At 35.7% G+C, this 27,816-nt stretch overlaps 1 protein-coding gene across 7 annotated transcripts; it reads left to right on the top strand.

The window, feature by feature from the left end:
* Positions 1–27,384, top strand: LOC140970400 (uncharacterized). 7 transcript variants are annotated; one of them, XM_073432098.1, is made up of 10 exons: positions 25–109; positions 6,357–6,500; positions 7,749–8,358; positions 8,924–9,038; positions 9,767–9,969; positions 19,925–19,991; positions 21,995–22,059; positions 22,140–22,239; positions 22,337–22,381; positions 26,510–27,383. In XM_073432098.1, exons 5-10 carry the CDS (start codon positions 9,776–9,778, stop codon positions 27,182–27,184), a joined length of 1,146 nt encoding a protein of 381 aa, XP_073288199.1. In that variant the 5' UTR covers positions 25–109; positions 6,357–6,500; positions 7,749–8,358; positions 8,924–9,038; positions 9,767–9,775; the 3' UTR covers positions 27,185–27,383. The 7 variants fall into 7 exon arrangements, with proteins under 7 accessions (XP_073288201.1, XP_073288199.1, XP_073288204.1 ...); XM_073432099.1 differs by lacking the exon at positions 25–109 and adding an exon at positions 6,582–6,644 and having other exon boundaries at positions 5,979–6,500; XM_073432100.1 differs by lacking the exon at positions 6,357–6,500 and having other exon boundaries at positions 1–109.
* Positions 27,385–27,816: the final 432 nt, after the last annotated feature.

The following is a 27,816-nucleotide window of genomic DNA, read 5'->3' as shown; positions in this document are numbered from 1 at the left end:
ACCCACAAAGCCCACATCTAGTTTGGTACCTTTTTTTGGCATTCTATAATTTTCCTAGTACATACTTGGGTGACTAAGCTCCGGGAACAAGAACCCGGCTCCGGCAAAGGTAAATATTTACAGATCCACCGTCTCAAGAGTCTTTATTGCAGTTTATCTTGATTTTTACGCTTTATTTTCAAAAGATGTTCATGAGTTTGATGGAAATCAGCAAGTTTACTGTCGGCCCTTTTGGATTTATAAGCAAGTCTTGATTTGTTCTTTTGTTGGTTCTTGAGTTCTATTTCTTTAGGGTTTCTGTCTTTTCAGTGAAATGAGATCTAGGTTTTCTTTGGCATGAGATCAAGACGGGATTATTGCATGAGCATTTGAAATTCTGTGACAACACAAGAATACGTATATCCATTGGATTTATATTTTCCATGTTGTGTTGTCTAACCAAGACAAGGCTGATAAAATGGTCAATATTTAATTCCGTACAGTTCGTCCTGTTCTGTGGGGACAGGCGTGAGCTAGCTGATGTTGGAGTTAGATCTTTTTGCAAGTTGGAATATAAATTGTTAAAGAAATACAACAAGATATAAAACTTTTCCCTATATTCTTTGTTCAACTTGCAGGACTTGCTTGGGATATTATGGAAAAATGATTGTTGATTTCACGCTATAAAAAAAAATATTTGTCAAAATCTTACACTTTTCATAATATTGTGTTTGTTTCAAAGGGGTAAAGAAAAGACGAAGACAAAGAAAATTGAGGATATTTCAGCTAAATGTATGTCATTTTTTTTGGTCCCACTCGCGGTAATTTGAGATAATAAAACCCGAAAATAATGAATAAACTGGACACCGAGATTTACGTGGAAAACCTCTAAAACTTGTTAGGATAAAAACCACGGGCAAGATGAAAAGAATTTCCACTATAATATTTTGTGGTGTACAACTCACTCACTGTGTTTCCAAAGAGAACACACACTCTCTTAATACAGGAGAACAAACACCTCACAAATATTATAGAACTAAGCACTCAAATGCGTATAAGATGAGAGAAAACTCGAAGAAGGGATAATTTTAGAATGAAGGGAGAAGCTCTATTTATAGAGCTTCTCTCAGTGTGACGCGTATTCTTATTTCCATCTAAGTTGCCTACCATCACGTTTTCAACAACTTCAGCCACTTTTGTTGACTTTATTTGCCGACATTTCTCCCACTTGGAGATTTGATTGACAATCAAACACATCTCCACACATCCTTTCAATCTTGCCATTCGCTGCTGCTTACGTTTCCGCCAGATCACTTGAGGATCTACACCACTCAAATTTGTCAATGTTCACTGGCTTGGTCAGAAAGTCAGTTATGTTATCCTTTGTATGAATCTTCTGCATATCCACGCTTCCTTCTTCTACTACTTCCCGCAGAAAGTGAAATTGTACTCCAATATGTTTCGTCCTGTAATGAAAGGCTGGATTCCTTGCGATGTGCAAGGCACTCTGACTGTCACAAAATAAAAGAACATTAACTTGTTTGTGTCTGATCTCCTCCATTAACTTTTTAATCCATATTGCCTCCTTGCAAGCTTGAGTAGCTGCCATATATTCTGCTTCTGTTGTAGATAATGCCACAACTGTCTGCAGTTTTGAAACCCAGCTTACTGCTCCCCCTGCAAGTGTAAACACATAACTAGTAGTAGATTTCCTCTAATCAGGATCACCTGCATAATCTGAATCGACATAGCCCCTGAGTGTAAAATCCGATCCTTCATGACATAATGCAGCATTCGAGGTACCCTTAATGTATCTAAGGATCCTCTTAACAGTGTTCCAATGCTCTCGTCCAGGATTCCCCATATACCGACTAACTGCTCCCACTGCTTGAGCAATGTCCGGTCTTGTACAGATCATGGCGAACATCAAACTTCCCACTGCTGATGCATATGGTACTCGAGACATCTCAATCCTCTCTGCTTCACTGCTAGGACACATCTCGGAGGATAACTTGAAGTTAACAGGAAGAGGGGTCGAAATTGACTTACTATCTTTCATGTTGAAGCGATGCAAGACTTTCTTCAAATAATTTTTTTGGGAAAGCCAAATCTTTCTGTTACTTCTGTCTCGGTGAACTTGCATCCCTAGAATCTTGTTTGCTGGTCCCAAGTCCTTCATATCAAATTCCCTAGCCAACTGTGCCTTCAATCCTTGTACCTGATCTTTGTTGGGACCTGCTACCAACATATCGTCCACATACAACAGCAAAATGATATAATCATCACCAGACCTCTTGAAATACGTACAAGGGTCTGCACTCAGTCTGTTGTATCCAAGGCTCATGATATAGGAATCAAATCTCTTGTACCAACACCTTGGCGCCTGTTTGAGACCGTACAGAGATTTGTTCAACCTGCAAACCAAGTTCTCTTTGCCTTTTTCCGCAAAATCTTCTGGCTGGAGCATATAAATTTCTTCTTCAAGATCTCCATGAAGAAACGCCGTTTTCACATCTAGCTATTCTAGATGTAGGTCAAACACTGCACACAATGTCAGCACCACTCTGACTGTTGTAAGCTGAACCACAGGAGAAAATATCTCATTGAAGTCAATGCATTCTTTCTGAGCATACCCTTTTACCACCAATCTAGCACGATACCGCTCCACTTGGTTATTGCTATCACGCTTGATCTTATAGACCCATCTATTTCCAATGACTTTCATTCCTCGTGGTAGTGTAACAAGATCCCAAGTTGGATTCCTGCCTAATGCTTCCAATTCTTCTTGCATTGCTATCATCCACAAGGATACATCCGAGCTTTGAGTAGCCTCATGGAAACTCGATGGCTCACCATCTTCTGATAATAGACAATATGCAATGTTGCTTTCAGTGACATAATCTGAAAGCCAACCTGGTGGTCTTCTGTCTTGAGTTGACTGCCTCACATTGGAAACTTCAGACTCAACATGTTCTTGTTCTTCGTGCTCTGGTACTGCTTCACAAGAAACTTGACCTTCGTCCGTCTTATTTTCCACTTGAAATATAGTAGTTTCTGAATTCAGTGTGCCTTTATCTCCTTTTATTTTATCTTCCTCGAAGATAACATCCCTGCTGATGACAAGCTTGTGAACAGTAGGATCCCACAAGCGAAACCCCTTTACTCTATCAGCATAACCCAAGAAGATACATTTTCTGGATTTCGAATCCAACTTCGATATTTCTTGCTCATTGTACAGAACGTACACCAGACTTCCAAATGTATGCAAATGTGAATAATCTGTCGGCTTCCCAATCCACATCTCCATCGGAGTCTTCAGATCAATCGCGACTGAAGGAGAACGATTGATAATATAACAAGCGGTTTTGACTGCCTCCGCCTAAAATGACTTGTCTAGACCCGCAGTCCTCAACATAGCTCTTGTTCTTTCTATCCGCTCTGCCACTCCATTCTGTTGAGGTGTGTAAGCCGTCGTGAATTTTTTGATGCCTTCATGTTGACAAAATGCATCAAACTCGTCACTAGTGTATTCTCCTCCACTGTCAGTCCTCATACACTTTATTTTCTTTTCTGAATCAAGTTCAACCCGCGCTTTGAAATCTTTGAAGACCTGGAAAACATCTGATTTCTTCTTGATTGGATACACCTAACATCTCCTAGAGAAATCATCAATGAACGAGACAAAGTATCTCGCTCCTCATAAGGATACAACCGGTGCTTGCCAAACATCCGAATGAATCAGCTCCAATAAACTTTAATCTGTGTTGCTTACTGGTAACACAATGCTCACAAAAGGGTAGTGACACTTTTGTAAGTCCTGGCAGCAGCTTCCGTTCTGAGAGAATTTTCAACCCCCGTTCTGACATATGCCCGAGCTTTCTATGCTATAACACTGTTAATTCTTCTCCTGAACCACTTGATGCAACAGCTAGTTCTGCCTCCTTTTGTGTTTCTCCAAAAAGTACATACAGATTTGAAGCGACTTTTTCCGCCTTTAAAATCACAAGCGCGCCTTTCACAATTTTCATGATCCCGTTCTCGATACGAGTTTTGCACCCGATGTCATCCAATTGCCCCAAGGACAAAAGATTTTTCGTCAGTCCCTTCACATGTCGTACCTCCTGTATGGTGCGAATGGTGCCATCAAACATTTTAATTTTGATAGTACCGACCCCAGCGATTTCCAAGGCATGATCATTTCCCAAGAATACAGATCCTCCTGAGACTGGTTCATAATGATCAAACCATTCTCTCCGAGACGTCATGTGCCACGTCGCTCCTGAATCCATAATCCATGTGTCACAAAATTTGTGTCTGCCTTCTGCAACTGTTGTCGCTTCGCTTAATAATATTTCACCACTGCCTGAAGTACTGGCCACATTTCCTTGAGAACTCTTGTCGATACTCGTACACTCTTTCTTGAAGTGCCCTTTACCGCCACATTTAAAGCAGTAAATATTTTTCTTCTTACTTCTCGACTTTGATCTACCTCGTTTTTGGCTCCCACTGGCGTCACGGTCCATAAATCTTCCTCTTATCATCGGTAAAGCCTCCGCCCGCTTCGATGTTACCAACCTATCTTCCTTATTCTTGCGCCGGCTTTCTTCACCGAGAACCGCAGTTAAGACATCATCGAATCTTAGAAAGCCCATAAGAATATTGTTGGTTATGTTGATGATAAGTTGATCATATGAATCTGGTATACTTTGAAGTAGAAGCTCCGCACGTTCATTTTCCCCTATTTTATGCCCCATGGAAGTGAGTTGGGCAAATAGAGTATTCAGTGTGTTGATATGGTCGGTCATCGATGAGGATTCCGCCATCCGAAGAATATAAAGTCTTCTCTTTAGGAAATTCATGTTGTGTAGCGACTTGACCTCGTACATCTTTGTCAAAGTATCCCAGATAACTTTGGCTGTTTTTATCTCAGAGATACTTGGCAAAACTTCGTCTGCTATAGCCAAGTGTAAATTGGCAACAACGTTGTCATTCATCTCATTATACTTTCCATCATCCGTAATCTCCACCGGTCTATCTCGAATAGCCGACAAGCAATTCTCTTTTCTTAAAACTGCTTGTATCTTTATTTGCCACAGCATAAAATTGCTTCCGTTCGACTGGACAAAATAATCCCGTCTTAAATAAAAAATCTCAAAAAATCTTTTCTGATGTGGAAGATCAGTCTAGGCTGCAACCACAGAGCATACTCAGAATTTTAAGAAATTTTAAACCAAGGCTCTGATACCACTTGTTGGTCCCACTCAAGGTAATTTGAGATAATAAAACCCGAAAATAAAGAATAAACTGGACACCGAGATTTACGTGGAAAACCTCTAAAAATTATTAGTGTAAAAACCACGGGCAAGATGAAAAAATTTCCACTATAATATTTTGTGGTGTACAACTCACTCACTGTGTTTCCAAAGAGAACACACACTCTCTTAATACAGGAGAACAAACACCTCACAAATATTATAGAACTAAGCACTCAAATGCTTATAAGATGAGAGAAAACTCGAAGAAGAGATAATTTTAGAATGAATGGAGAAGCTCTATTTATAGAGTTTCTGTCAGTATAAATACGCGTTAAAAACGCGTATTCTTATTTCCATATGAGTTGCCTATCATCACGTTTTCAACAACTTCAGCCACTTTTGTTGACTTTATTTGCCGACAATTTTCAAAGAGACGCTAAGGAATATTTAAGAAAGCTGGCGAGCTCTCAATTCTGTGTGAAGCCGAAGTCACCGCACTCGTATTCTCCCCTGCTTGAAGGCTTCGCCATCATGCAAGCTCCAGCTCCAATACGNTAATTCAGTCTCCCATCAACTAAATTCCAGGGTTTGCTCACTTGCGTGTATATATACGTACATATATACATTATAAGATTGAGAAAAATTCAAGGGAGTGCTTGCAATCATTTAAATTTTTTTTTTTTATTTTTGAAGTAAAAAAATCAGTTTTGTGTCTTTTTTAATCCCAAATTTTGGGATAATTTGAAATTTCTTGTTAAATTAATTTAAATTTAAAAACTTGTGGAATATTGATTATGCTTCTACAAAAATAATTTTAGACAAAATTTAATATTATAATCACTTATTTATCAAATAGATTTACAGTTTTTCACTTTTGTTTTCAAACAATGTGTTTTTACCCACTTTTTCATAAGCTATAAATTCAAGCACTCCTAAAAAATTATAATCTTTTACGATAGTCGAAATAAAAATGAATCGTAGCATTAGTTTGACAATAAATTTCACAAATTCATTCTTTTAATTTCTATTATTTATTTTAATAGAATGTGAATTTTTTTTGTTGTTGTGCATTTGACATGTCAAACTAGTTGCTTTAATAGTTTTTTTGAAAAAGTATTTTAGGATTCAAGATGGGATTATTGTACGGAGAGTTTTTCTAGCATGCATTTTATAATTACTATGTGTCTTCACCAATGTGGAATGGAAGAGTTGCACCAGCTTGAGATGAAGCTGGAGGCCATACTAAGAAATGTCGCATCAAGAAAGGTGACTTTGTATTTATTACTATTTACTCCTGTAAGTCTACTAAATGTAAATCATGGTTTTGTGTTTTTTTCTGGTTTCAAGAAAGAACTTGCCATGAATGAGCTTTCAAGAAAGAACTTGCCATGAATGAGGGAACAAACAGAGGTTTATTCTGCTAATTTCCTTTCTAATATATTTGCTGGAAAATAAATTCAATGTGTATTTAATTTAAGAAACATTGCAAAAGTAGTATTCTATTATGGGTTTTTGTCATCTAATTATGTAGTCAAAAATCAGGTTTTATTCCCATTATAAGTTGATTTTTTTGCTATTGGTCCAATTTCGTTGGATTGTCAATATGGCGCTGGACACGTCAACATTTTCTAGAGTCACCATCAGCACTCCAGCTAAACATGGCCGAAAGGAAAAAAATGTTGGAGGACCAAACCCCAATATGAAAATTTAGAAAAGAAATTTGGCTATTTCCCCTTAATTTTAATTTTTGACCCAGCTATAGAATGCGTATGATTAGTGACTTACAAGTGGTGTATGAGTGGGTTGAGTTGGTGGCAAGATGGCGCTCTAGCTAGGGTGGTGCCTAAGCGGCGTTCGCTCACTAAAACAATGTGTATGTTGACTGAGTAATCACACTACTTTTTACATGATGTGAAATCAACGACACTCTTTGTGTCCGTGTAAGTTACCAATATCTATAAACATATAGATTCCCGAATTTTGTCTTCAATTGTTCATATTTCAGTCTCATTTGTATGTAATAAATTTGTCTTTTTAAGCCGTGTTTTCAAAATCGGGTTGGACAGTCTGGTTCGACCTGGAACTGGTCACTTGGTCTGGTCCGGAAAATGCAAAAAAAATCGTTTGATTAATCAAACGATTCAGAACCGATTGGACCGATCAAAACCAGCTAGAACCTTTCCGGCTGATTCACAAAAAAATTTCGATTTTTTGTATTTTTCTTTTTAAAAAATTATTTTTTTATATTTAAAATGTTATTTTTTGGTTGTATGAATATATGAAATTGAAATTTCAATTTCATGCATGCTTGTTTTGCCCATGCATGAGCTAAACTTTGTTTTCAAAGTTTGCATGTAGTGCTACTAGAAGGGTACTAATCAATATTCCATTGACTGCAACTAGAAGGGATGAAAAAACTTCTTATGCTAAAGTGCATGGTTAAATGCAAAATATTAGAGTTTGATGAACAAAAGTTCAGCAAAACTAAATATTATTTGAATTATATATTTCCAGGAACATGGGAAATGGTACGCGACCATCGTACAATCACCAGAAAATGGTGAAGAAACTGCATGTCCCATCTCTAGCATCACAGTTCTTGGAGGAGATAGTAATTATCCAGGAAGATGGATTCCACCACCTCCGGATGTTTATAAAGCTAATTTTTTTGGAGCCCATTTCCAAGAAATGAATGCTTCTGGAACCGGAGTGGTTTTCCGGAACCGGGGAGGAGCAGCTCAAGCCAGGTTCTTCAGGAACAAATGGAGCATCTTTAATGGCTGCAAAATCTGCAGTTGAATTCGCTGTTGACTATTCGTTCACACGTGTTATATTGGAAGGCGATGATCATCATGTAATGAGATACCCTCGTCGATTCTGATGAAGCCGACTCTCCATATTGTACTGGTATCTTACAGGAAGCCAAGACCTGTACAAAACAATTAGAAAGTTGTGCCTTTTCACATGTGCCAAAATCAGCTAACAGCGCCGCACATATGGTTGGCTGCCCAATATGCGATCAACGTAAAGATCGATGAGGATGAGTGGCTCATTAAAGAACCGGAATTTCTTGGAGATACCCTGCTTTCTGACGTAATTTCCGATCATTCAGCGATTTCTCCAGGTCAGTTCATGCATCATGAATATAACTAAAAATACTTGTGAAATGGATGAGTGATGCTATTACAACATAAGTTTTCTATAATACACACTTATAGTACGAATAATTAAGGTTGTATGTCCAGCGAGTTCTTCCTTAAATTTAATACATTGCTCCTAAATCCTAATAATATGTATTTTCAATATGGAACTGTTGGAGTTACGTTTTAAGCTATCCCCTCTTGCTGCGTTGGGCACTTGTTCAACGTTTGGGCATGGCGGTCTAGGTTAGGGGCAAGCAAAAGTACAGTCAAACTAAATTAATCGGCCGAACTCAGTTCATTTACATATTATGACAATAAAAATTTGAAAAATTTAATAGAAAAAAAAATACAACTTTGGTCCGGTAGATAGACCGTTTTTCATTTTTATCCTTTTAAACTTTTAAAGTTCAAGTTTTAGTCCAGTAAATTCTTGTTTTTGGACTTTTAGTCATTTTATTTATATTTATTTAAACAAACGATCGATATTTACATGACCAATGGCTTAATCTTGTGTCCTTTCTTTGCTTGCTTTTTCTACCCCCGCAGCTCTCTCCTAGCTCTCTAACGCAAAGCTACTGCTACTTCAAGTCTAGAGCTCGCCTCTCTCGCAATTCAGTAATCAAGCTCCGGCAGTAAGAAATCATCTTCCACAAAGTCCAAGGTAAAAGCTTTCAGATCGGCACTTGCGACAGATTTGTCTTGATCTTTTTCTTGCTCTTTGCAAAAGTCTTGGACTTTGATTTGTTATGCATTTTTTTTCGTTACTGACATTAAAAGGGCTAAGCTTGATGGAAACGTGCAAGTTACCCCTTTGGATTAATAAAGTTTTAATAAAGTTAGAGATAGATTTATAATTAATTTTTTTGTTTAGATATTACATGTTTAAAAATGTCATTTGAAATTCCTCCAACTTTTTCTTGCCAATGCTTAAATAAGTAATGTGTGGATTTAAGATTTAATTTATTGTTTAATTGTAAATAATAAATTAAAATCGAAATTCAAACAAACCTAGGGTTGGTTTTCTATATTTTCAAGAAAATGAGATCTAGGTTATGTTTGCATGAGACCAAGGTGGGATTTTTGCATGAGGGTTTGCGGTTTTGTGGCAATACAAGAGTGTATAGATGAGATTTCTTGGCCCTGTTGTCTATTCAAGAAATAAAAAATGGAAACCACAAGCCGTACACACTCCTTTTTGTGGGGACTATCTGTAAGCTTGGGACTCAATACTTTTTTTATTATAAAATTGCAAGTTGATATATAAAAGAACTATTATAAAACTGCAAGTTGATACGTATTTTACATATAATGGACCGACACGTACAAAAAATCAACCCTGGCTTCTGAAACTCTATTTTTCATTTCTGATTTATTTTGTTCATGTGACAGTATTTAGATATGGGGAGAGAGAAGATGAAGATGAAGATGAAGATGAAGAAAATTGAGGATATTTCAGCTAGACAGGTGACCTTTTCCAAGAGACGCAAAGGGATGTTTAAGAAAGCTCGTGAGCTCTCAACTCTGTGTGATGCAGAAGTTGCTGCCCTTGTTGTTTCACCAGCTGGAAGGCTTCACAATTATGCAAGCTCCAAGTATGGTTCATATATACATAAACACACATTAATCTTTCTGTTTACTCATCACAAATATCAAATATGAGTTTCATTTAAGTTGGATAGCCATGTCTATTAAGTGCATTAACTTATTATTAGATAACACTGAATTTGACCCCATATTGGTTTAGATTTTGAACTAATTTGGATGAAAACAGGTTAGTTAATAACTTGCACAAGGAAATCATATGCGTGAAATAACAAAACCATCATCATTCATGGTATAATAACTCATGCATTGGACATAAAGGGAGGTTGCATGCCTTTGATAAACATCTTATCACAATACTAATATGCCCGCCCGCGTATAGGAAGCGATGTTGTGGCGCCCCAAACCTCGCCACGTAATCATACAACATGTGACGTCATATGCATAAAAATTTTCTCTTCAACGACGTAATAATATAATGCATAAACGACAAAATAGTGCAATCACCACACTATCTACGTCAGTGTAGCAGAAACAGTATAATAAATACACACATACAACTCAAATAAGACAATAAATTATACTGTCTCTATCTGCTATCAACTACAGGACTGTTTGACTAGACATACCTAGTCATTCACCACTATCCTGTCTCACAGCAGAGTCCTGTAACCTGTCCAACAGAAACAACTCCCAAAGGGTGAGCATACACATCAATCATCATCGTAATACATAACAGTTATATTATCAACAATATAAAATATAACTGGAATGATAACAGAAATACTCCATTTGCTGTCTCTGGACAATCAAACCACCAACGATATCAACGTCATCACTCCCATACTACTACAACAACATCGACGATACGTCGCACCCCAACACCGGCGACAGCAATATCGTCGAACGAATAACATCAACGATACGGCGCACCCCTACTCCGGCGACAGCAATATCGTTGAACGAATAAAATCGACGATACGTCGCACCCCAACGCCGGCGACAGCAATATCGTCGAACGAACAACATCAACATGACGTCCCCCAACAAACGACAGCCAACAATATCAACGATAAGAAGCAACAGATATAATATCAAATCACCCAATACCAGTGATTTATCATCGCTCAACGCAATAGTATTCATCAATACTAAACAATAACCACATATGCTCGTACGTCAACACGTACCTGATAATCGAGTATATATATAATCTGGCTATTTTTTGATCCCGAGGCTTGTGATGTATCTAAATAATTCAACAACAATTATTAGATCATTGTCACCGTATCAACACAATCATAACATCCTCAATATACAACATCAAATAGCCCAACAATAATTAATTCAACAACATATAAAACTCGATTATAAATTCTTATCGTTCATCAATTAAATATTCTAGTGTATTTAATTCACAATACTACCATCAAATACACACTCAAATAAATTAACTTCAAATCATAGGTTATTTTACAACATCCGTCAAATTACGAAAACTTTATATCAACGTGTAGCCTATACTTCATAGACTCCGAATGTACAATCAGAATTAATAACAACTAACAAACAACTCTCTAATCTCAATTCAACGATTAAAATCCCTAATTATAATAAATTAAGAATAATTCAAAACAACAACACAATAATCTTCTTTACTTCGTTAAGATCATACACTATTCAAAAATCTTCAATTTCAGTATGATTTAACAATTTATCGGATTTATTCCAAAAATCGACGAATTTCAACCGTCACCAAAACTATAAAATTTATACCTTAAATCGAAGACCTCGTGTCAACGATCCCAGAACTGAAGTCGGTTCGTCGATTGGATAAACCGATAAGTCGCACGATCGAAAAGAAAATCGAAAACCTTATATCTATTCTTCTTCTCTATTCTCTCTTGAACTCACTGTTAAAGGAATTACCATTCTCGATGAAGCTTTTCATATTTATCATTTATTTTATTTTTATTTTTTATTTATTTTTTTAATATTATATTATATTATATCAATAAAATAATATAATATAATATATAATATTTAACATTTTTAACACCGTATATCCTTTTGGACCAGTCAAACGATGAAATTTTCCAAAACTCAAAACATAAAACTTCTATATCTTTGAGTTTTCTATGTTATATCCAAATCTCAAATCATTTGGACTTCATATGAGCAAGATATGTCACTAATTACCATTTTACCCTTAAAATTAATTCATTATTTTTCAACTTATTTACGTAATTGCCATCAAAATAAATTGAATATTTTTCAATTTATTTACAAAAATGCCATCAATACTATTTTATAGTTGTAATATTTACTTCAGGCATTACAGACGTTGATGCTATCAAACAAGAGAATGAGAAAAGAGTTCTATTCAACTTTATTTGTTCCAAATCACATGAGTAATTGATAAAATTGTAGATATCAATTCTCAATCATGAACCTAACCTTGAATTCAAGCTACCCGAAAGGTATTACCTTAACATTAAATCAATGACCCATATTGTCATATTACATTATCAACATTAATATTGGTCATGTTTTCAGATATGAACCTTTACATACATGATTGAAGTACTATCCATCTCATTAATCCATGTATATGTGCCCCAAACTAAATAATTAGATGAATTTTTTTCTTCTTTAAGGCATCATTTGGCTCATGAGAAGCGATGATGAAAATGTATGATAGGCGTCCACAATGGGCCAAAAAAAAATTTATATGTTTATATATATTTGTGTCTCCCGGCACCCTAGATATATTTATGTCTTAAATTTTTAATTTGTGTATGCTATTATTATATGCTTAGCTGATCCAATTTTCCTCTAATAATTTGTAGACCCAAATTCTAGACTCAATGTTTTACATGTTATTAATATCTGAGTTTACACTCTATATCCTTCTGTATGTGTTTTCTCTTCTTGAGTCACGAACGTCATATACTTTGATTAAGAATCATTCCAATTCATTTTAATTACTGCTTCATCTTTCATAATCTCTAAAAAAATCCAAAATGTTACCAAATTTTAGGTACATTTTTTTGTTCAATGTTTGTCGATCATTCAATTGTTTTATAATTTTATGTTTTTGCCAATCGATAATGAATTCATGCTTATTTTTCGAACGTATCTTTTATATTTTATATCATATTTTGTTTTGATTTCGGATTTTGTACACGCTGTTGTTCGTCGTTTTTCTGACGTTTTCCCATCGATTATCAATGCTACTGGTTGTGCGTAACTTGTGTTCAAACTTTATGACACATTATTTTTAGCTTTCGATTAATCATTGTTTTTTTTTTGCTTTATTAATTATAATATATTGTTGTCTACACTGAACCAAGATCTTGGTTCCGCCCCTGATAGGTGTGAATTACATAATAATTTATAGCTCTAATTTTTTTGAGGAACTTGAGTCAAAACATTGCCTAAGAAAATGAAACAATATCATTTTATCGACCGTCATGGATAATTCTTCATGGACCATGCTAAATGGATGGATAGGTCATTACTCCGTGCACTCAATTGGATTATTAAGTTTACTATTTAGCAAACAACGATTCTTGTTCTATTTGCAGCATAAAGATATTTATGTTACATGAACTGAATTAACTCCTGTTGGTATGATATTCTTTTGTTTATCTTGGGAAATCTCGGGATAGAAATGGGTGAACCAAATGGCTAGGAGAAAATAGTCGAGGCAAGAGTTTGACTCTTTTTCCTTAAAACGATATTGCCCCGCCCCGGTGCTCACGGTTGTTGGCAATTCGTTTCCCAAGATACAACGACTACGACTTTAAAATAGTAGCACTACAAATTTCAAAGCCACACAAACTTGAAATGTTTAGAACGCTATCAATATGGTATGCAAACTTTCTAATTTCGAACTTTAAGCGTTAAACTTAAAAATCCAATTCCAAGAGTTTATATCTTGCAAAACTTGGATTTAAGCGCAAATGCTTAAAAAACACAAAACTAGAAGACAATTCTCAAATTTAATTCCAAAGTTCGAATTTAAGCGTATAAGCTTAGAAAATCCAAATTCAAGATTTTATATCTTGGAAATTTGAACTTTAAGCGCTAGTGCTTAAAAATTCGCATATAGAACTAAATTAGAGAGAAAGGAGAAGAAGAGAAAATGGTGCAATGAAAACAAATGAGGGATGTCCTATTTATAATAGATGAAAAGCTTTCATGAAGTGATGCATCACTTCATAACCTTGAATCACAACCATCTTGGCCATTTGGCCAAGACCAAAGAGGCGCCTTCACTGAATCACACCCGTGTGATTTCAATTTTTTTAATTATATATATATTATTATATATATAATATAATAATATATTATATATAATCATTTCGATTCAATCTTTTCATTCGATAAAATTTAAACTCAATTAATTTCTCATTCACCTTAATTGGTAATCGAGAAATAATTTTGTTTGCTACGTAGCTCGTTCGAATTATTTTATCGATTCAAATGAGTACAAAACTCATTTTTTTTCTAACAATCCTCCACATGAATGAAAATTAAAGCATGTGACTATGCTGACTCAACAAATAGCGTTCTAGCAAAATATTATTGCATCAGGATAGGTAGCTTTTGGCTTTGAACCTTCCTTAGTAAGATATAATCGGATTTACTTGGCAATTAGTGGACGTGATGCCTTGAACTATTCGCCGTTTTGTGTAAACCAAGACAATTATATTCACACAATAACATTTCTAACATTTCATTAGGTTCTCACTGTTGGGTCCATTTCGGCCATGGACACCCCTTGGTTTCGCGAGTGCTTTTCGTATTTGAAGCAGCCACACTTCGCACTTACGCCGGTGATCTCCTAGGAGAGTATCCCACTATACTCCAATATACGTATTAGTATATCTTAGGAATCATTAAAGGTAAAACCTAGCCTCATACCCTTTTGTGGGCAACACCTCTTATCATAGGAATAGGTAGGAGATTTCTCCAGGTGTTTCTACAAATCTCGTAATTTAGTTATCTTTTTTGAACCTAGATCTTGGGATCTCCAGTCAACTAGGTTGGGTATCCACTACAAGATTTAATTTTGGGGTTTTAATCCCATTCCTCTTGATAGACAATTCATTTGATCTCTCGGTATACATTTTGTAAGTGGATCCGCTAGATTCTCCTTTGATTTTACATAATCAATAGAGATAATGTCATTAGAGATCAATTGTCGTATGGTATTATGTTTACGACGGATGTGCCGAGACTTACCATCATATATAGTGTTTTGTGCCCTTCCAATTGCTGATTGACTATCACAATGAATTATTATTGAGGACACTGGCTTATTCCAACAAGGGATATCTTCTAAGAAATTTCGAAACCACTCGGCTTCTTCTCCAGCTTTATCTAAAGCTATAAATTCCGATTCCATTGTGGATCGAGCAATGCAAGTTTTCTTAGAAGACTTCCATGATATAGCCCCACCACCAATGGTAAATACGTAACCACTTGTGGATTTTGAATCTTTCGTGTCAGATATCCAATTTGCGTCACTGTAACCTTCTAGGACCGCGGGATATCTCGTATATTGTAATCCATAATTTAAGGTGTATCTTAAATATTTAAGTACCCTTATTAATGCCTTCCAATGATCATTGCCGAGATTACTTGTAAATCTGCTGAGTTTGTTTACAGCATAAGCAATATCTGGACGAGTGCAGTTCATGAGATACATCAGACTGCATAAAATCTTCGAATACTCTAATTGAAATATGGGTTCACCTTTATTTTTGGAAAGATGCAAACTTGGATCTACAGGTGTTTTGATCAAGGACATATCATTCGCATTATATTTTTCCAATATTTTCTCAACATAGTGAGATTGCGACAAAACACGTCCTTCTGATGTTTTAGTGACTTTTATTCCCAAAATGACATCTACTTCTCCCATATCTTTCATATTGAAGTTTTTTGTTAACATCTTCTTAGTAGTCTTGATGATATTAATATTGCTTTCCACAATTAACATATCATCGACGTACAAGCATATTATCACATATGCTTCAGGTGTGCCTTTGATGTAAATACATTTATCACACTCGTTAATTTTGAAGCCATTTGACAACATAGTTTTGTCGAATTTTTCATGCCATTGTTTTGGCGCTTGTTTAAGCCCATATAATGACTTAACGAGTCTACACACCTTTTTCTCTTGTCCAAGAACTATATACCCTTCAGGTTGTTCTATATATATTTCTTCCTCAAGTTCCCCATTGAGGAATGCCGTTTTCACATCCATTTGATGTATTTCTAGATTATGTAATGCCGCAATTGCTATTAATACACGAATAGATGTTATTCTCGTCACTGGCGAGTATGTATCAAAATAATCAAGACCTTCCATTTGTCTATATCCTTTGGCTACTAATCTAGCATTATATTTTTCAATAGATCCATCGGTCTTGTATTTCCTTTTAAGAATCCACTTGCATCCTAATGGTTTATTTCCTGGAGGGAGGTCAACCAATTCCCTTGTATGATTTTGCGAGATAGATTCCATCTCATTGTTTATTGCCTCCTTCCAAAAGGGGGCTTTAGGACTTGATAGTGCTTCACTAACTGTCCTTGGTTCATTTTCCAACATATAAGTTAGAAAATCAGGGCCAAAGGTCATTGCTGTTTTAGCCCTCTTACTACGTCGTGGTTCTTGTTGTTCTTCTTGAACTCTATCGCTCGTAGTTTCATAAGTCCTTTTTCGATAACTTATTTCTTTATTTTATATATAAGGAAATGTTGTTTCAAAGAAGACAGCATTCCTTGATTCAATAATTGTTCCTTCGTGCACATCGCTTATTTCAGATTTATGTACCAAAAATGATATGCACTACTATTATTTGCATATCCAATAAATATACAATCTATTGTCTTAGGCCCAATTTTTACTTGTTTTGGTTTTGGTACTTCAACTTTTGCCAAACACCCCCACACTTTTAAATATTTGTATGAAGGCTTGTGGCCTTTCCATAATTCGTAAGGAGTTCCGTCCTTAACTTTGTCTGGTATTTTATTAAGAATGTAGTTGGCTGAAAGGATTGCTTCCCCCCACAAGTTTTGGGGTAATCCTGAACTCAATAACATTGCGTTCATCATTTCTTTAAGAGTGCGATTTTTTCTTTCAGCAATACCATTTGATTGTGGTGAATATGGCGCAGTAGTTTGATGAATAATGCCACTTTCGCAACAAAATTCGTCAAATGGTGCTCCATATTCTCCACCTCTATCACTGTTAATAATTTTTATTCGTTTAGTCAATTGGTTTTCAACCTCATTCTTGTAGTGTTTAAACACTTCAAGAGCCTCGTCTTTGCTACGTAGCAAATAGACATAACAATACTTTGTGCAATCATCAATGAAAGTAATGAAATATTTTTTTCCTCCTCTAGTTTGCGCAAACTTCAAATCACATAAATCAGTGTGAATTAACTCTAAAGGAGTTGTATTTCTTTCCACAGATGGAAACGAGGCCTCTGTAAATTTTGCCTCTACACAAATCTCACATTTGTGTTTTTTGTTTAAGGCAATAAATTTAAATTTACTAGCTTACGTAATGAATTATAACTTACATGACCTAAACGATCATGTCATAAATCACACGACTCAACCAAGTAAATAAAATTGGTACTTTTACTGCTTTCAATGTTACGAAGTACATTCATCGCATTCAGTTTGAAAAGGCGCTTTTCTAGATAGCCTTTTCCTACAAACATATCATTCTTTGATAGTACAAATTCACTAGAATGAAACACTAGTCTAAATCCAGCCTTGACAAGTGCTGATCCCGACACAAGATTCTTTCGAATGTCCGGAACATGTAGCACATCAATAATAGTTAATTCCTTGCCGGATGTCATCTTGAGCACCACCTTTCCAAGTCCCACGATTTTTGACGTAGTAGAGTTACCCGTGAAGAGTTGTCGTCCACTAATCGGGGTATAGGTAGAGAACATTTCCTTTTCGACACAAACATGTCTTGTTGCTCCGGTGTCGATGAACCATTCTTTTGGATTGTCCACTAGATTGGCTTCAAGCACAACAGCGGAAAGCATGAGATCCGACATGCTATTTGACAATTTCTCATCTTCGGTGATGTTCACTTGGTCCCTTGACTTCTTTTGATTACCTTTCTTTTCTCGGCAATCTCGTGCCAAATGGTTAGTCTTGCCACAATTATAACAATTGCCTTTAAACTTTTTGGCTTTTCCTTTCTTTGGACCATTTCCTTGGTGCTTTTTCTTCTTGCTAGTGTTTTGTTCTACCAAATTTGCTCTCGCCTCAAAATTGCTCTTTCCGGCCTTCCTTTCGGATGCCCTGTTGTCCTCCTCAATTCTTTGGCGCACAATCAAGTCTTCAAGATTCATCTCTTTGCGTTTATGCTTGAGATAATTCTTAAAATATTTCCACATAGGAGGCAACTTTTCAATCATGGCCGCCACTTGGAATGAATCACTAAGGTTCATTCCTTCCGAATGAATTTCTTGCAGAATTACTTGTAACTCTTGCACTTGGGCCATGATCGATTTGGAATCAATCATCTTGAAATCCAAGAATCGTCCAACAATGAATTTCTTCAAGCCGGCATCCTCAGATCTATACTTTTTGTCAAGTGACTCCCATAATTCTTTTGCCGTTTTCACTTGACAATACACGTTGTATAGTGCATTGTCTATTCCATTCAAGATATAGTTTTTGCATAGGAAGTCACTATGATTCCATGCATCAACGGCTGCCTTCTTTTGAGTATCTTGATCTTCTTCATCAACAGTAGGTGGATCTTCTTTTAGGAATTTTGCCAAAGCCAAGGTGGTCAAGTAGAAAAGCATTTTTTGTTGCCACCGCTTGAAATCAGTACCATGGAACTTTTCAGGTTTTTCTCCATGATGGACAGTTGGAGTCGTCGTACTTGTTGAGGTCATTTTGGTTCTAATATCGTTTTAAGATTGTTGGTATGGTATTCTTTTGTTAGTCTTGGGAAATCTCGGGATAGAAATGGGTGAACCAAATGGCTAGGAGAAAATAGTCGAGGCAAGAGTTTGACTCTTTTTCCTTAAAACGATATTGCCCCGCCCCGGTGCTCACGGTTGTTGGCAATTCGTTTACCAAGGTACAACGACTACGACTTTAAAATAGTAGCATTACAAATTTCAAAGCCACACGAACTTGAAATGTTTAGAACGCTATCAATATGGTATGCAAACTTTCTAATTTCGAACTTTAAGCGTTAAACTTAAAAATCCAATTCCAACAGTTTATATCTTGCAAAACTTGGATTTAAGCGCAAATGCTTAAAAAACTCAAAACTAGAAGACAATTCTCAAATTTAATTCCAAAGTTCGAATTTAAGCGTATAAGCTTAGAAAATCCNTATAATATAATAATATATTATATATAATCATTTCGATTCAATCTTTTCACTCGATAAAATTTAAACTCAATTAATTTCTCATTCACCTTAATTGGTAATCGAGAAATAATTTTGTTTGCTACGTAGCTCGTTCGAATTATTTTATCGATTCAAATGAGTACAAAACTCATTTTTTTTCTAACAACTCCCTTGATCAATAATTAATGCTATACCATGAAATACACATGACCTTTTGGGTAGTACACTAATCGTGTATCCAAAGATTCATATCTCGATACATGAACGCTTAATAATAATGTTGATAATGTTAATTTGAAAAAACACGAAACATTAGATTTATGCTTAGGGTGATATACCTTTTGGGTAGCTTGAATTCAATCGAGATTATCTATGACCTAAATAAATTACTTATGACCTAGAAAATATATAATTTTTTAATCCGAGTGAAATTATAGATAAAATAAATCTACAATTAGCTACTTGTCTATCAATCTCTACGTTAGAGTTGTAGGGTTTTTCAGCATCTTGTTTCAATTGTTTCCAATGAAATTTTTTAGTGACTAATTAAGTCAACACTAAAATTGGTCTTTTTTTCTCTTAAGGATCGAGGACATACTCCGCAAGTTTTTCATGCAATCGGATGAAGAGAAGCATTCAACTGATTTCCAGGTACATTTTCTTGAGAGTTTTATTAAATAATGACAGCAATCACAAAAGAAGATTATTAAAATTAAATATTTTTACATATTATGATAGTTGTGTTAAAAATTTAAGATTTTTATAGTCTGTGCGAATTTAAAAAAAAATCGTGGCTAATGTCTCCATACTCGTTGAACAAACACAAAGACCACACATTTGGTCTATTAGTAGGTCTACTGTGAAACGGTATCATGGATGTTTATTCATGGATGACCCAAATAGAATATATGTCTCACAAAATCGACTCGTATATGAGTTTTTATGTTGGTTCCATATACTACAATTCAGTTACCTCCACAAAGTCATTTCATCGAACGAGATGCAAGTGGACACATACACCGTAGCCCCACTATATAATTCCATATTCACGGACATTAATGACCCATTTCATTACTACAGGTTATTAACTGTCCCCTTCTTGACTTTCATTTGTAGACAAAAACGCTTGGGAATTAAATTAGCTTTAAAACTGAATGATTTAAATTTTCCATTGCTTTGCCACTCAGTTCCATCTCAACATATGGAATTCATGCCACAATGTTAATTCCATACGTCCAATTTCCCAACAATCCCGAGTGGAATCACTCGAACAAATCAAAACTAAAAAGATTGATAATATTCACTGATTGGATTCTGCATAAGATAGGCAGGTATTATCATTTTATTTTTCTTTCTTGTGAATATGCTAATTATTGGCTAAGTGGTATTATCAGCTTTGAAAAACTTCTTTCAGCAAAAAAGCTACCGTAACCTGTGTGGTTAATAATATTCTATCAAAATTCCAAATTCTTGCAACCGGTATACAATCACTTCATCTAATAATCAAAATTCCAAATTCTTACAACTAAAAATAATGACATAAACAATTGTATTGAAAGAGAAAAAAAAAACAGAAACTAAAAACGAACTCCTTAATTTCATGAGTCATTGGTAGACGATCTCACGAATCTTTATCTATGAGATGGGTCAACCCTACCGATATTCACAATAAAAAGTAACACACTTAGCATAAAAAGTAATATTTTTTTATGGATGACCCAAATAAGAGATCCGTCTCACAAAATACGACCCGTGAGACTGTCTCACACAAGTTTTTGCTTTGATGTATAATACAAATAAAATAAGAATCATCAAGCTAAGGAAGCGTAAATAATTTATTTTTGTCACAAAACAAATACAAATTATAATTTAAATAATAATAGATGCAAAGAATAATCATGATCGAATTAAGTAAAAATCAATCCAAGAGCCAAATAAGAAAAATGCAAGCTTTTAGAATCCCCAAGACCAAAAACCGAATTAATTAAAAATATAAAAAAAACCAACCATAACACACGAACAGACCAAAAAATCACATTCAATAAAAAAAAAAAAACACGAAAGTTGACCCAATTTGAGCAACATATCTCATCTAAGTGGAGCTATTTAACAAAGAAAAAGAGAGCTGTTTTTTTAACACAAAGAAATGAGGAGCAAAAGTTTTAAAAAAAAATGACCACCTTTTCAAATTTTCAATAAAATAATTGAGATGTCCACCTAAAGTTTTAAATGGAAAAACCAAAAAAATAATTATAATAAAAATATAGAAAAAAATTGAGGCCCCACCAATGGGAGGACTTAGACACCCGCCTAACGTGCCTCCCCTTACAGCCGGCTTTGCCAGTTGCTGGGATCTCGAGTTACCACAGGTTGGGTTTAAGTCCATATTCTTAAGTCTTATTTTCTCGATGACTTTTCAACCACGTTCTTTATTTGACCCTCATTAGTGAATCCATAAGATCATTCTTGGATCTTACATAGCAACAAATATAGTGTTGATAGAGAGCAATTGTTGTATGATGCGATGTCCATGACATCCATCCGTATGTACAGATAAGGCGATCAAATGGATATATGTTAGAATTCTTTGTACACACTTACAATGTTATAATAGGAAAAAATATTTTTTTTAAAATATTAATTTAATGTTGTAGAGAGAAAACAAGAATTGTGTTGAACATTTAGACAGTGGGATCGACGAACAGATGAAGCAACTCAGGTCTGATACTAGAATATCTGGCACACATTTTCTCATGAATATTAATAGTAAATCTTGAAATGCTTTTGTTCTCGAAATAGGCTCATAATGAGCGTGTATCTTCACAAATGGGGAATAGAAGAATTGCAGCAGCTGGAAATGATGCTTGAACCAATACTTAAACGCGTCACGGCAAGAAAGGTTTTTTTTTTGGTTTCACTGTCACTTCTAAACCTCTTATGTGTTGTCTCGTATTTACTCATACAGATTTGATCCTAATGTTTGTTTGTTTTTTCAGATAGAAATTATGTGCAAAGAATTGCCTGCTCCTCTTCAAACAAAAGTAATTGCTCTACTACCGCTATACTGTACTAGATTTTGCGACTTGAATTTAGTGTCCATTTTGCACTCGTTATTAGTCCCCTAACCTTGAAATTCGTTGCACTTGATTTACTCCCTTAACTTCGATTATTGTTGTAACTTTCTTCTCAACTTCGTAATTGTTAAATAGATTGCTTGACAGCTGTCAAGTTAGTTATAGTAGCTACACTAGAAGATATAGTTACACATAATCTCATGTATATATATTAATATAGACTCTCTGTACAAGTGCTTCAGATATTTTTCTTACATTAATCAATAATTGATATCTTCATGAGCTCAGAGTTCATCAATGGCTGTCATGTATGCACATTCTAACATGGTATCGGAGCATTGTCAGTTCGAACGTGTTTTATGGGGTTGTCAAAATGATTCGAAGCGAAGGCAAAAAATTGCTTAAGGATTTGTAGAGTATCTGATTTGAACTGCATAAGAAAAACCCAAGTGCTTCTTGAAAAATATCAACCATTATGGGTTTGATGTCTATAGAGACCCCATATATCGATGTGTAAAAGATGAAAGGCACGAAGAGATGGTGATCTAACATTTGTGGGAAATACATTTATGGTTTTCTTAGAGAGAGGACATATTGTGCAATGATGTGTAATAGATTTTTGCTTAATAAAAGGCAAGAATTGTAAACGAGACACCGATAAGTGACCAAATATTTTATGTCATATATCAATATCAACGTCATTACAATGAGAAAGGTTACAAGTATTTGAAGAAAAGACTGTTGAAGCAGACTTGTGTCTGTTCTTGGCTTGGGTTGGTGAAGATGACACCACGACGGAAGAGAGACCATGAAGGTAATATAGTCCATGCTTTTGTCTACTAACCCCCATGATCCTCTCACTCAAAAGGTCCTGAAAAAGACAAAAATGTGTGTAGAAGCTAATGAAACATTGATGGTCGTTGGTGAATTGGGAAATTGATAAGAGATTGAAGTTGAAATTGGGTACATGTAGGACACGGTGTAATGTACAAGAAGGGGCAATATGGATGGAACCAATGGATAAAACTTGAATAGTGTTACCATTTGGCAGCCTAACAGTTCCAACAGTGGAGTCACATGGTTGCGAGTTTTTTATGCCACTAAAAGAACCTGTAATGTGAGCATTTGCTTCACTGTCTAAAATACATTCATTAGCATCATTGACATCCATCAAACTTGTAAAATTACTTGCATGGTTCGCCGAGACTTCATTATCCTCTCGTGACATATGAATTGAGTTTTGATCCAAGAGCTTCAACATTTGCTGGTATTGAACATCAGTAAAATGTCGAGGCAATGCATTATTCACTAATGATTCCTCGTGTGAAGAGAGAGGCTGTGAAATTGGTTTTTCAAAGGAAGAATTAGCAGCAACATCAGAAAAGGGATGATCACATCTTCCCAAGTGGACTAAAGACTATGTATGCTCTAACATTTGCTCTACCCCATACAGTCTTCTTGATCATGTATCTTACAATAATATATCATCTTCACACCGGTCCTTCTTGGCTTGTATTTCTCAAACAACAGAACCCACTAGTTACTCTACAACAGCCTCTGATCCTCAATGGCGTGCACCCATGGAAGCTGAGATTTGTGCTCTCGAAGCTAACCAAACTTGGGTAATTGTTCCTGTGCCCCCGGGAAAAAAGGTCATAGGCTGTAAATGGGTATACAAAATCAAACACAAGGCAGATGGCAGCATCGACAGATTCAAAGCCCGCCTAGTCGCCAAAGGTTACACCCAACAATATGGCATTGACTATCTTGACACATTCGCGCCGGTTGCGTAAATAGTTACGGTTCGATGTGTCTTAGCTGTGGATGCTGCCAAGAACTGGTCCTTACATCAAATGGATGTAACCAACGCTTTTCTCCAAGGTGATTTACGTGAGAAAATCTACATGTCTATTCTTCAAGGGTTTGAAAGACAATGGCCAAGTAATGCTTACAAACTCCTTAAATCTTTATATGGCTTGAAGCAAGCCTCTCGCCAATGGAATTTAAAATTATGTAAAATTATGCAGCATGCTGGATACTTACAGTCTCTTCATGATCACTCTTTGTTTTACGAGTGACAAGGTAGTTCGATCACCTTACTTCTTCTTTATGTTGATGACATTGTCATCACGTGTGACGATTCTCTTGCAATCGCTGCACTAAAAGAATATTTGCATGAGCATCTTGGCATTAAGGATCTCGGACCTTTGAAATATTTCTTGGGGATTGAGGTCGCTAGATCGAAGGCTGGTATTTGTTTAAACCGGCCAGCGTGAATATGCGTTGGAATTGCTATCGGATACAGGGATGACTGGTTGCAAGCCATGTGATACTCCAATGGAACAACACTTAGAACTCACTACACTTTGAATATGATCAGCTCATCAAGATTACTGGTTCTGATCCTCTATTGGCCGATCTTGCTTCCTATGAACGTTTAGTCGAACGACTTATTTATCTCACAATTACTAGCCCGGACATATGCTTTGCGGTTCAATCTCTTAGTCAATTCATGCAACTTCCAAAGCAATCACATATGAATGCAACTCTTCGAGTTCTTGGATATCTCAAGGGTAGTCCAGCTTTGGGCATATTTTTGTCTGCCACCACTGATTTACAACTTTCTGTATATTGTGACTCTGATTGGCGTTCTTGTCCAATGCGTTGGAAATCATTCACTGGATATGTGATCAAACTTGGTTCTTCGGTGGTCTCTTGGAAAACAAAAAAAACATAACATTGTTTCTCGTTTATCTGCGGAGGCTGAGTATTGCTCCATGGCTACAACTGCATGTGAAATCACTTGGATTCGAAATCTTCTAGCAGATATGGGCCTGATTATTCATATGCCCACTCTTCTCTTTTGTGATAACCAGGCGGCAATCCACATTGCAGCAAATCTGTTATATCATGAGCGCACGAAGCACAATGGAATAGATTGTCACTTCATGCGTGAAAAAATTCGTTCTCATATACTTACCACCTCTCATATCCATACTCGACAGCAGCCGGCTGACATATTCACCAAGGCCTTGGGTTCATATCAACATCACTACCTCTTATCCAAGCTTGATATGTTGAACATCTTACAAGCTTGAAGAGGGGTGTTAAATAGATTGCTTGACAGATGTCAAGTTAGTTACATTAGCTAGACTAGAAGTTAGAGTTACACATCATCTCATGTATATATATTAATATAGACTCTCTGTACAAGTGCTTCAGATATTTTTCTTCCATTAATCAATAATTGATATCTTCATGAGCTAGAGTTCATCAATGGCTGTCATGTATGCACATTCTAACAAGAATCTGCATGATTGATATTAACGTCCAATTAACACTCCCCTTTAGACAACAAAGGGTTGTATAAAAAATACCGAGGATTTAAATAGAACTTCAAGATCGAGTATATATTGTCATGCATGATCAAATATAATGTAATATTTGGTAAGAGACAAAGTATCAAAAAGTTTGTAGAATTTGAATAAACAAAGGTTGGTTACTTGGTGATACAGATATGACCCCACTGGGATTGACTGATTTGATTTGTTGGAGGAGTGATTTGATTTGGAGAAGAATTTGATTGGTTAATTTCAAATGACATCCATGTTATATATTGCTATTAGTGATACTACTAAGCAAAAAACTTGAAGAGTTACTTAAATGTATGGGGTTTGCAACGAAACACGGATATCATAAACCTATCATACTAGGAAGAATTAATTAGAAGGCTAGGTCCTTAACGCTATTGTTTGGATGTAAACTGAGAATATTAAATATAATGTGCTTAAGCAATATGTGAAATCAAGAGTACTTTTTTTGACCCTATACTAACGGGTTTGATGGTTTATGCACTTTCTTCGATGTGAGTATGGATTTTGATGTAAGGTAATTAATCATGAACGTCTTTAAAGCGTAACGAATGTTTAAAGATATGATTTCTGAGTGAAAAAGCATTAGCATAAGGTGCAATAGTGGTGTCGTTATTTTTGTTGGTATTTTCTTGCCTGTCTTGGTTCCTTCAATTGGTTGTAATAATTTGGTTCGATTTTGAGTTTTCCAATCGGTAATATCTCTTGTGTTTCTGTTTTGCAGGAATTTGGAAATGCGAGCAGTCCTAGAGCTCAATCATCCGAATTCAGGCATTGTGATCAAGAAATTTCAGGTCCCATATTTAATATGATGAATCTTGAAGGAGCCTGTTTTCCATATTCTCAGATAGTAAAGAATATTCCCACGGCTCAATCTGGAGTTAGAAATTATCCAGAAAAATGGATTCCACCACCCACAGATGTCTACAAAGCTAATTTTGCTGGAGCCAATTTCCAAGCAATGAATGCTTCTGGAACCGGGGTCGTTGTCCGGAACTGGAGGGGTGAATTTATGGCCGCTCAAGCCAGGTTCTTACCAGAACAAATGGATGAAAACGCCGCATCTTCAATGGCTGCGAAATCTGCAGTTGAATTTGCTGTCGAGTACTATTTCACACGCATTATACTGGAAGGCGATTCACACGATACAATCAATATACTCGAGGGATCTGACGAAAATAATCCTCCAGATACTACCTGTACCTTGCAGGAGGCTAAGAGCTATGTCAAACAATTAGATCGCTGTTCCTTTTCGCACGTAGAAAGATCGGGTAACACTGCTGCCCATATGGTTGCCCAATACGCGATAAACGTCAAGGACGAAGCCGTCTGGCTTATTGAAGAACCGGAATATCTTAACCAAATCTTGCTTGTTGATGCAATTCATCTGAATTCTTGATCTACTGAATTTTGCTACACTGCACTCTAACTGGGAGAACCGATACTGATAATCATGGTTGCGAGGATTGTCGGAATGAATCTGTATATAATAATAATAATAATAATCTGCTTACGTGAATTTTGTTGGTAGATTAAGCTACCAGATGCATCATACTTGAAAAGACCATGAAATTTCACACGCACAAAAAAAAAAAAGAGTAATTTCTGCCGTATATTTTAGTTTTTGATGATTTATTTTGGAGAAAAAAAAACAAAAAATTCGCCCACTCCCAAAATTGTCTGAGTAGATCTTTTGTGAGACGGTCTCACGAATCTTTATCTATGAGACGTGTTAATCCTATCGATATTCACAATAAAAAGTAATACTCTTAGCATAAAAAGTAATATTTTTTCATGGATAACACAAATAAGAGACCTGTCTCACAAAATACGACATGTGAAATTGTCTCACACAAGTTTTTGCAAAACTGTCTAGCTCAATGGCTGATTCCATTCATTGTGTTATGGTAAGACATAACTTGTTTTTAAGATCACACAGGTTTTGTCCAAAATAATCTCGATGTTTTTTTACCTTGTATTTCCAAATATTTCCAGATTTATATTTATTATATGGAAAATAATCAAAATGGT

Source organism: Primulina huaijiensis, unplaced genomic scaffold (genome assembly GCF_012295235.1).
Source record: "Primulina huaijiensis isolate GDHJ02 unplaced genomic scaffold, ASM1229523v2 scaffold5913, whole genome shotgun sequence".
NCBI lineage: Eukaryota > Viridiplantae > Streptophyta > Magnoliopsida > Lamiales > Gesneriaceae > Primulina > Primulina huaijiensis.
Note: the sequence above shows the minus strand (reverse complement) of the source record. Positions and strands in the feature narration are given on the sequence as shown.

What these genes read in the sequence shown, in the direction of transcription:
- LOC140970400 (XM_073432100.1), top strand. Translation starts at nt 9,776, where the DNA reads ATGGGGAGAGAGAAGATGAAGATGAAGATGAAGATGAAGAAAATTGAG. An exon ending in AACGCGTCACGGCAAGAAAG is followed by an intron (nt 22,240 to 22,336) that starts GTTTTTTTTTTG and finishes TTGTTTTTTCAG; the next exon opens with ATAGAAATTATGTGCAAAGA. An exon ending in CTGCTCCTCTTCAAACAAAA is followed by an intron (nt 22,382 to 26,509) that starts GTAATTGCTCTA and finishes TCTGTTTTGCAG; the next exon opens with GAATTTGGAAATGCGAGCAG.